General features: G+C 40.6%; 1 protein-coding gene across 1 annotated transcript; it reads left to right on the top strand.

Moving 5' to 3' along the window:
- The first annotated feature begins 259 nt into the window (after nt 1-259).
- Nucleotides 260-11177, top strand: LOC137269806 (NFX1-type zinc finger-containing protein 1-like). Its single transcript, XM_067803643.1, has 4 exons — nt 260-364; nt 3200-3264; nt 3502-8996; nt 9201-11177. Exons 2-4 carry the CDS (start codon nt 3221-3223, stop codon nt 9302-9304), a joined length of 5643 nt encoding a protein of 1880 aa, XP_067659744.1. The 5' UTR covers nt 260-364; nt 3200-3220; the 3' UTR covers nt 9305-11177.
- The last annotated feature ends 285 nt before the right edge of the window (nt 11178-11462 follow it).

The following is an 11462-nucleotide window of genomic DNA, read 5'->3' as shown; positions in this document are numbered from 1 at the left end:
TTTATTGTGCAACTCTAAATGTTGTTGCGACAAAAGTCTTGAGATTCTGTCTCTGGGTTGCGACGACCCACATGTATCATCTCTTACAGCTTCTAACAAGTCCCACGCCTTATAAAAGTCCATACACCCACACGTCATACACCCATCAAACACCACAATGAAAACCCGACTTATTTAAAGCTGTACAACTGGCAAAGCAAAACCGAAAGTAGCTAGTTTTGCACACTTCACTTTTTACATTACGTCAGTTTAATTTCCCAGAAGCACCGTCAGTTCTCGCAGACAGGCAGTGGTATTGATAAGGGTGAGCAGGATGTTTAATCGTTTCACTCTCTGGGGACAAGTCTAGTCGGACGCGTTGCAGGTAGGTACTAAGGTGTACAAAATACTATCCAACATAGAACTTCACTGTTCATTTCACATCGGGCTAGAATAGTCTTGTTCTGCTGGAGAGAGATGGTCACCCGTCTTACAAACGCCTGGTGTCATGTCGGATGTTCAATTCAGTTCTTTATTCTCATTTACAAATACGAATTCAGCATAGCAGAAAACAACTTATCAACATTCTTTTCTGACAAAATGTGATAGATGTAGGAATATGCAGGATGTATTTTGATAGATGTAGGAATATGTAAGATGTATTTTGATAGGTATAGGGATCTGTAGGATGTATTTTGATACATGTAGGGATCTGTAGGATGTATTTTGATAGGTATAGGGATCTGTAGGATGTATTTTGATAGGTATAGGGATCTGTAGGATGTATTTTGATACATGTAGGGATCTGTAGGATGTATTTTGATACATGTAGGGATCTGTAGGATGTATTTTGATAGATGCGTCTGAAATGATGCAGATATTTTTTTGTTGTAAATTTTGTCTTTTTGTTACAAGAGATTACATGGGTGGGTAAAAAATGGCTTCCAGTGATGATAGTAATTGCTCTTTATTTGGCTTATATCTTTGAAAAACAAAACATGATTCCATTGAACATAACCAAACCGACACTCTTTAGAGTATGTTTGATCAAAGTCAACAGTGTTATAAAGGGACATAACTCGTGATGACTTAATGATAAAATGATAGCAGTTGAGTTTGTGTTAAAGGACAGGTGAAGATCAGAATTACTTTTCGTACACCCTAACAAATCCGCCCTCATGGTTTCGTATGCCTTGGCTACTGACAAATCAGAATTTGATCAATTCATCTTAAGATATTAATAATGTCATTTATAACCTTAATGGCCATTCACTGGGTTGAAATGCATTTTATTCATTAGAATTATTTCGAGGTCAGATTTAGGGTTTATGGTAGTTTTAGACTTTGTACAAAAACAAAAACAAAAACGAAAAAATAGACTTATGTTCTTACGCACAGAATGATTTTTAAAACGTACGAGGGTTCCGAGAGGAAACCATTTCCCCCTTTGTCTGAAATTGCCTCATCATGAAATGCTGCAGATTTACCGTCACTGTTCGACCTGTTTCCCTGCTAAAATGTGTGTGTTGAACAATCAAGTTTGGACTCGACGTATTTTGCCATAAGTTCACAAGGAACACCCTTAGATCGGTCCTTCTTGTCTGATTTTTTTTCTGACGAAGGTGACCCGTGATATTCCGGATTAGAATTGATCTTCAGTACCCCATGCTTAAAATAGGATTAACGGGATCGGGTGGTCAGGCTCGCTGACTTGCTTGACACATGTCATCGTTCCCAATTGCGCAGATGGATGCTCATGCTGTTGATCACTGGATTGTCTTGTCCAGACTCGATTATTTACAGGCCATATAACTGGAATACTGCTGAGGCGTAAATCTGAACTCACTCACCCAGCACACACACTCTTACGACGATAACTATAAATATAAATATCACGTTATGGTGGGAGAACGATATTCCTGTGGTACTGATCTGATTCTGGGGCTCAAGGAGGTGCGGCTGGGTAGCCTAATGGTTAAAGCGTCCGATCGTCTCGCTGAAGACCGTGGTTCGATTCCCCACAAGGATACAATTTCCGGGATCCTCCCTGGTGATATAGCTGTAATATTGCTAATATCGACGTAATATCACACCCAGTCATACACTGTTTTCACGAAAGCAGATCCATATTTCTTGGAATATTGAGGACAGGTAATGGAGTTTTCGACTCCAAACACGTTCACCCCAGCACAGTTTCACCGCAGGCTATTTCACGCGGGTTTTTTTTCACCCCATTCAGTTTCACCTCATTTAGAGGTTGTCATTATATTTATTCAGATTGTTTAAATAATTGTTTCAGTGCTGGATCGGGTGAAGTCCTGTACAAGCACTAAAGACAAGTAATTGTCAGTTCAATGAATAGTAAGAGTTTACAGATTTACTCAAAATATAATAAATATATAAATATATCAATCAAACATTATTTATTAATGAGCATGAAGTACATAAGGGATTGGTCTATAAAAGCACTGTGTACTAGCGCGTAGACAGACAGAGACAACTGAGGCAGATCTGCAGACATGCAGTCGCCAGAAATGCAAGTGTAATGTCTAACTCACTGTCGACTTATTCTAAAGTTCGTTTAAGCTTAAAGCGCGATGAGATGAGATTAGATGATATATAAGCTCAAGTCATATGTGCCATCTCAACAAAAACAGGGTAGCATCTTCTCTTATTGTTGCAAAACGACTGCCTTATCATAATTATCACATTAAAAAATAATTATATTCTCCATGTATTAATGAGTTCTGTGAAACAACCCAGAATATGAGATGAATTGACGTAGATTGGAAATGGGTTGAAATAACCCGGGTGAAACTACTTGAGGTGAAACGACCTGGAACCCTTTCAGGGCTCAGGTGTTAACCGTCTATTTGACACCCAGCACCCGTTTAATTTAGCGACTTCGTAACAAATCCTTACACTATAACGCAGCTGTTCACACGCACGATATTAATTTTGCACATGCTTTTCAGCACAGTTCGATGCAATTCATCTGTATAAGGTTTGCAGTAGTTCCCCCAAGTTAGGGAGAAGTTCATCTGTATAAGGTTTGCAGTAGTTCCCCCAAGTTAGGGAGAAGTTCATCTACGATGTAACACATAATGGGCGTTTTAAGTGAATCTAAACTCTTGGTGGGAGGTATTTAATAGAAAAAATACTGATAAATTTATATTCGTGTGTTCAAAGCCTGCAGTGTAAATTGCTCTTGGTTTTCCAGGAGATGGAATAACCCAAAGCTATGTTCAGGCGTTCCTCAACACCGGGATTTCTGTACAACTCAGAGTAAGATTTAATTTTTAACTTTGTCACCACTATGTCATTCTTGAAACTCCGAGTAAATCAATTAAATTTTTTATGTTAAATGGTGTAAAATAACGTTGATATCAGGCACTTTAAAAGTTATCCACTAAGTGTTGTCGTTACATGTTATGATTGGTTATCTGTAACTGAAACCCGAATGTAAAATGCACAAAAGCAGTTCAGATACAACCCACAGTGGATTAAAATGTGATCTTTCAGACACTCTGCCAGAAGTCGAGACGAACGTCGAGATTACACAGAACACGCACGTCGAGAACCATGTCGGACGTGGGATGATAGCGATAACGTCCTAGAAAGACATGAAGACGAAAGGGACAGAGGGCCAGTCAGAGCATGGTCAACAAACAGATCAGTCAGTAGTGAAACAAGGCAGGGAGGAGGAAGAGGTGGATCCAGCAGAGGAGGTAGATACTATGATGACAGAGGCACAGGTCACAGCAGTGGAGGTTTTAGAGGAAGAGGAGCACATTTAGGAGGAGAGCGAGGGCGTCAGAGAGGGGGATTCAGAGGAAGAGGAATCTTTGGAGATGGAGAGAGAGGACATCATAACAGGGGTTATAGAGGAAGAGGACGAGGAGGCAGAAGAGATGGCCTGAACTTAACCCTACTTGAAGAACTCAGGGAAAAAGACCCTTCAACCATTGTAATGACGCTAGGATTGGACTCAGGAATTGACCTTTTCTTGAAACGGGAATCGCTTAATCAACGTGAGGTGTATGCCTTTGTGAGTGTTTTAGCCAAGGCATGTCGTTGCACAACTGCTCCTGAAAGTTTCAATAGAATTTTACTTTCTATTCGAGAGTCTCAGTTTTATGAACATGTTTCTGGTGTCTTGAGAAGTGGTGCTCGCGGGTTTTCAGTAACGGAAGAAGAGAAAAAAAACTTTCTTGGAGACCTGGCAATATTTATGAAGGAACTCTACATTCGGCTACCTCACTCGGCCATGGAGATGAGAGTTCTCGGTTTTGAAGATCTCTTGACAAAAGAAATTCACAAAATGCAAAGTACATCTGACGACATTCCACGCAACATTCTGTCGAACATTACCGCGCTCCAGGAACTAAAGAAAACTGTGCTTGATCAATCAAGAAGCAGGGCGGCAGAGAGAGATGACCACAAAGAGGGTGGCCCACCTGATGACTTCAGAGATGTATCTATATTTCCAAATGCTGATGACATCCATCCAAGTGAGAAACCATTCCTCAGAAAAAACAAATCAGTTGGCGGCTACAGGGATCTAGACCATTATCTTGATGTACAATTCCGACTTCTGAGGGAGGATTTTATTTGTCCCCTGAGAGAAGGCATAGAAGCCTATCTTGTTGCAGAAGCACCTGGCAAACGTGGGCAGCGTTTGAAGGATATCAGAGTGTATCACGATGTGCACATTGTTAGAACTTTGTGCTCAAACAATGGTCTACTTCACAGATTATCCTTTGATGTGAGTAACCTTCAACGTGTTAGGTGGGAAAATTCGAAGAGACTCATTTATGGATCCTTACTTTGTCTATCAAAGGATAATTTTAAAACGCTTTTGTTTGCAACCATCACTGAACGAGATCCTAAACTGCTGAAAGAAGGATGTGTAGATGTACTTTTTGAAGCATCTGAAGATCTTGACAAGAGACACTTTGACACAAAGTTTGTCATGGTGGAAACAACAGCTTTCTTTGAAGCTTATCGTCATGTCCTACGAGGATTACAAAACATAAAGGAGGGAGACCTACCTTTTGAAAAGTACATTGTTGCTTGCGAAAATGCAGTCAATCCTCCAAAGTATCTCAGTGAGGCAAACATACTGGGAAAATCACCAAAGTTTGATTTGCGCCCACTGATAGATGACAAAATTGATTTGCGTGAAGACAAACACCTACGTACTCAAGGGCGTGAAGTGAGCTATTTCTTCAGTCATGATGCAAGATGTGGAAGAAGTGTTCATGTCTTGGAAGACAGGGACTGGCCCTCTCCAGAGACACTCCATGTTGATATGTCACAGTTCCAGGCCCTGAAAACAGCTTTGACAAAAGAGTTTTCGATCATACAAGGACCGCCGGGCACTGGAAAGACTTATGTTGGGTTGAAAATTGTCAAAGCCCTTCTTCATAATGACCAGATGTGGAAAAAGCAACAATCCACACCTATGTTGGTCGTGTGCTACACAAACCATGCCTTGGATCAGTTTCTAGAGGGGATAATTCGTTTCTACAAGGGCGGTGTCATCAGGGTAGGCAGCAGAATTTCAAACGAGGAACTTGAACGCTACTCGTTGAGGACCCATAGACAAAAGATGAGAAAAGACAGGGACAAGGATCGAGATATGAAAAATGTTGGAAAAAGGCGGTGGGAGACAAAAAACAGAATGCTTGACCTTCAGTATCAGATTGAGGAAGTTGGAATGAAGTTGGAGGCTGCTGAAAAGACAGTTTTGCATGAAGACGTATTGAAACCATATATGAAAAGTCATTATGACACAATATTAGCAATGATGAAGAGAATGCACAGACAACAAGAATTTGAATCCCGTCAGAAGTTGCCGTTTCCAAGGTCCTTCATAGTAGAATGGCTTGGAGTTGGAAGCATGGAGGCTACAATGGAAACGTTTGGAGATCAGAGGCAAGATGCATTTCAACTGGAATATGATGATGAAGAAGGTGATGAGATTGACGTTCAAGAAGAGGCAGGGATTGTTCAAGCACAGCGCAAGGTTTATGACATGGATACTGATGATTTCCCCACCAATGAATTTGAAATTAAACAAAAGAAGATCCGAGGTCTCCAGAATCAAAGAAATCAGTATGTGGCGTTAGATGTTGCCTCGTTTGACAAAAACCAAATGCCTGTAGGAACAGGTACAGGATTTCAATACACAAAAAAGGCAAGAAAAAACATCAAACGTCGAATGTTAAAGCAGTTAAAATCCACACAGAGAATGCATGAAATGGAAGCACGTCGTGTTAGAGATCCATGGATGCTGACCATGGAAGACAGATGGAGGCTTTACAGACACTGGGTGTACAAATTTTGTGAAAGGTTACAGAAGGACATACACCTAAGAGAACAGAGCTACAAAGAAGTTGTGGCAGAATACAAAGAGCTGCAAGTGAATGAAGACATGCAGATTCTACGAGAAGCAACTGTTATTGGCATGACAACTACTGCAGCAGCACGGTATCAACAAGCTCTTACAGAAATTGGCCCACGTATCATTGTGGTAGAAGAAGCAGCTGAGGTTCTCGAAGGACACATCATCAGCACTTTAAGCAAGAAGTGTGAACAACTGATTCTCATTGGAGATCACAAACAACTGAAGCCAAACCCAACGGTGTATAATCTGGCCAAAAAGTTTAACCTGGATTTATCATTGTTCGAAAGAATGATCGACAATGGAATCCATTGTGATACCCTCGCCCTTCAACACAGGATGAGGCCAGAAATATCCACAGTGATGCGCCATATATATCCAAAACTTCAGGATCACCCATCTGTGTTTCACTACGAGAACGTCAAGGGAATATCTGCCAACATGTTCTTCATAGATCACAGCAACCAAGAGGAGCATGATGCAGATATGATGAGTCATTCTAATACATATGAAGCAACATACATAGTTGCTCTCTGCAGTTATCTCCTGAAGCAGGGATATGACAAATCACGAATCACTGTCCTTACAACCTATTCGGGTCAGCTGCTTAAACTGAAGAAGTTGATGCCAAAACAGGAGTTCCAAGGATTGAGACTGACAGTTGTTGACAATTACCAAGGTGAAGAGAATGACATTATCCTTTTATCTCTTGTGAGAAGCAACGCTGAAGGAAGTGTTGGGTTTCTGAAAATAGAGAACCGTATATGTGTTGCTTTGTCAAGAGCTAAAATTGGACTCTTTGTCATTGGCAACTTTAATCTTCTTTCCCAACAGAGTTTATTATGGAAGGACATCTTGGCAGACCTGAGGAAGAATGGTAAAGTGGGCCCAGCCTTGAACCTATATTGTCAAAACCACCCCTCAGAAACAGGAATCTGTGTTCAAAGCCCAGATGATTTCAAGAAAGCTCCAGAAGGAGGCTGTCTGAAGCCTTGTGTGTTCAGACTTGAATGTGGGCACGTGTGCACATTGCTTTGTCATCCTTATGACCCTGAACACAAAGATTATATTTGCCGGAAACAATGTACAAAACACTGCAAGAATGGTCACCAGTGCCCACGGTACTGCCACGAAGAATGTGGAAATTGCATGATACGTGTTGAAAAGATTATTCCAAAATGTCAACACAAACAGATGGTTCCATGTTTCAAGGATCCCAGTACATTTTCTTGCCAGGCCGAATGTAACACAACCCTTGATTGTGGACACACATGTGGAAACCCCTGTTCCATGAAACATGGGTGTACAGCAGTCGTGAAAAAAACATTCGGATGCGGGCACACAGGCGACGTCCTTTGTGCGAGGAAAACATTAGCACAATGCGAGGCCAAATGTCCTGAACTTCTGAAATGTGGACATAAATGTGAGGGTGACTGTACACGATGCCATGAAGGAAGGCTGCACATACCATGCCGCAAGATGTGTAAAGGTACTCTGATCTGTGAACATACCTGTGTATCTGGGTGTTCTCAATGTAATCCATGCAGAAAAGCATGTGAAAATCGCTGTCAGCACGCAACATGCACGAAATATTGTGGGGAGCCCTGTGATCCATGCAGTCAGCAATGCACATGGGAATGTGAACATTACAGATGTACACTGTCCTGCAGCGAGCCTTGTGACAGACCACCTTGCAATGAGCCATGCAAGGAGAAACTACCTTGTAAACACCCATGCATAGGTTTGTGTGGAGAACCATGCCCCAAACAATGTGGCATTTGCAACAAAGATGAAATCATGAAAGTAAATCCAAGGCCTGGTGCAAGATTTGTATTCCTTGAGGACTGTGGTCACATTGAAGAAGTGTCAGTGCTTGACCGCTATATGAACCGAGACTCAGCGGAGATCAAACTGAAAGTCTGCCCACATTGCAAGACAGTGATCAGGCACAATATGAGATATGGTTCTGTGATCAAGAAGACTTTGAAAAATATTGAAGTAGTTAAAAAAATCTGCAATGAGAACAAAGACCAGGTTCCACACACGAAACAAAGACTCATGGTCAAAGTGGGGAATGAGGAAAGAAACGACGAGAATGGCATCAAGACAGTCATGTTCAGTCGAGCTTACACCAACACGGTGGCGGGTCTCTCTGCGCTGGAAAACCAGTTTCATCTACTAGATTTACTGAAAGAGGTTTCTGCTGAATACGAAAAATATACAGGGACCACATTTATGAATGACCATGAATCAGGTTCACAGGAGGCAGATATGTTCTATAAATGGCTGATAACCCCAAGACAAGTCTTCAGTGAACAAGAGCAATACGATGCCATAAATGAACTCCTCAGACACAGAGCACTTTTGGTATATCTTGCCTGTGGCCAAGAAAGACAGACTGCATTGATGCGAATCTATTTGCCAATGCTAAAAGCCATTCTGTTGTCAGGAAAGCCGTACACAGAGGAGAAGCAGACCAGAGTTAAAACTCGGTTTCAAATCCTGGGGGATGCCGTGCCAAGTGATAAGGTAGACCAGATGACACATACAAAGGTGAAGCTGGTAGGCAATGTAGGACCAGCATCTGGAAAATGGTTTTCCTGCAAGAAAGGTGTGTACTATCTTTATTGACCTTATTTTGCAAGGTATCAGCATCACCATATCGGTACAGGTTGACATCTTTGGATTTTAAGAATCTCATTATTATATATAAGACTATATTGACATTTACGTAATAGTAACCGCATCCATATAACTACATTTCAGACATATATGGAATTTCGTGACCTATTTAGTTATTTTCATGTCTGTTTAGGTCATGTGTATTCAAATGGAGATCAGTCTGTATGTCCAGACTGCAAGACCATGAAAGACATTAAACAGCGGCGAATGTTTATGATGACTCCACTGGGAAAATAATCAGCATCAGCATGACGAAGAACTTTGTTATGAGTAGCACACGTACGCTGATGGCGCGTCCTGATACATGCTACCTAGACATTACGAATGGATCCACTATTAAGGACTTTACTACACTGCCATCTACGTTATGAACACCGTTACAAACAATGTGTGAACCTGTGTTCCGTTGCTACTGTGATGAACATTGTACTGCAGCATTTTCAGAATGCTGTTGTCGAAAGACTGGATTGTGCATGAAGAAAAGGAAAGATAAACATTTCAACTCTATGAATCTAATTCACGTTTACTGTGTTCGTGTATATACAATACATAACTATCATCGTCATTATTTGACTGTAGAAAGAAATATTCAGTGGCTGTGTGTCCACTGTTCATTTTGTCTTAGACTGAAACAAGTATATTGTTCGTTTTTAATACATGCGTATGCCCATTCTGGATGTAATATACACACTTTAATGTTTATGTTTACCCACTTAATTGTGTATTTGGACATTGCCAGTGCTTGAAATTTCAGAGTATTGTATTCTTTTAAACAAATGATTTACATGATATTGCTTAGAACTTTACTTTTAGATGGTTTAGGCAGATATTTACTTTATTATTTACACTTTAATCAGATGTGCTATGTACTCTCAGATATGTTGACCCACATGCCCGTATATTTGAAGTGTGTCAGAGCATTCAATGAGTATGGTATTAGAAAGTTTACAACAAAATACTAACATGATCTCATTTAGGTCTCGAAGAAACACAAGTATGTATTTCCTTATTTGTGCTTTAATATGTATGGTATTTTTATGATGTCTTGCTTACACTTTCAATGTGTAGCAAAGTGCCTGTACATGTGTAGGTGCGTTCAATGAAGCAGTTCTTGGAATGTACGAAATACATTATTAATCTGATCTCACTTTATAAATGCTATTTTATTGTCATTATGCACTGGTACTATTTTGTATAATTTAGCTAGTGCTCCAAGACGCATTTTAACATCCAGCATACTGATATACTTTGCTGTGTTTAAAATAGTCTTACTATTGTTATAATGACTGAGAAAACTGGTTGAAGAAAGACTGTCATGTTAGTTTTGTCTATAGTGGAATTCAACCATTACATTAACAGACATACAATGGACCTGGATGAAGACTTATATGGATAGACAACTTCTTTCCTGCAGAGGATGAGACGTTTCGGTGTAGATGCTAACACCGTTATCAAGCGTTTCAGTGTAGATGCTAACACTGTTATCAAGCGTTTCAGTGTAGATGCTAACACCGTTATCAATCGTTTCAGTGTAGATGCCAGCACCGTTATCAAGCGTTTCAGTGTAGATGCTAACACTGTTATCAAGCGTTTCAGTGTAGATGCTAACACCGTTATCAAGCGTTTCAGTGTAGATGCTAACACCGTTATCAATCGTTTCAGTGAAGATGCTAACACCGTTATCAAGCGTTTCAGTGTAGATGCTAACACCGTTATCGAGCGTTTCAATGTAGATGCTAACACCTTTATCAAACGTTTCTGTGTAGATGCCAGCACCGTTATCAATCGTTTCAGTGAAGATGCTAACACCGTTATCAAGCGTTTCAGTGAAGATGCCAACACCGTTATCGAGCGTTTCAGTGTAGATGCTAACACCGTTATCAAACGTTTCTGTGTAGATGCCAGCACCGTTATCAAGCGTTCAGTGAAGATGCTTACACCGTTATCGAGCGTTTCAGTGTAGATGCTAACACCGTTATCAAACGTTTCTGTGTAGATGCCAGCACCGTTATCGAGCGTTTCAGTGTAGATGCTAACACCGTTATCGAGCGTTTCAGTGTAGATGCTAACACCGTTATCAAGCGTTTCAGTGTAGATGCTAACGCTGTTATCAAGCGTTTCAGTGTAGATGCTAACACTGTTATCAAGCGTTTCAGTGTAGATGCTAACACCGTTATCAAGCGTTTCAGTGTAGATGCTAACACTGTTATCGAGCGTTTCAGTGTAGATGCTAACACCGTTATCAAGCGTTTCAGTGTAGATGCTAACACCGTTATCAAGCGTTTCAGTGTAGATGCTAACACCATTATCAAGCGTTTCAGTGAAGATGCTAACACCGTTATCAAGTGTTTCAGTGTAGATGCTAACGTCGTTATCGAGCGTTTCAGTGTAGATG

This window comes from Haliotis asinina, unplaced genomic scaffold (assembly GCF_037392515.1).
Source record: "Haliotis asinina isolate JCU_RB_2024 unplaced genomic scaffold, JCU_Hal_asi_v2 scaffold_17, whole genome shotgun sequence".
In the NCBI taxonomy this organism is placed as follows: Eukaryota; Metazoa; Mollusca; class Gastropoda; order Lepetellida; family Haliotidae; genus Haliotis; species Haliotis asinina.
Note: the sequence above shows the minus strand (reverse complement) of the source record. Positions and strands in the feature narration are given on the sequence as shown.

Bases quoted from the DNA above. Each gene is read 5' to 3' on its own strand.
- LOC137269806 (XM_067803643.1), top strand. From the start codon at position 3,221: ATGTTCAGGCGTTCCTCAACACCGGGATTTCTGTACAACTCAGA. The intron at 3,265-3,501 runs GTAAGATTTAAT...GTGATCTTTCAG, and splicing joins GGATTTCTGTACAACTCAGA to ACACTCTGCCAGAAGTCGAG. The intron at 8,997-9,200 runs GTGTGTACTATC...ATGTCTGTTTAG, and splicing joins ATGGTTTTCCTGCAAGAAAG to GTCATGTGTATTCAAATGGA.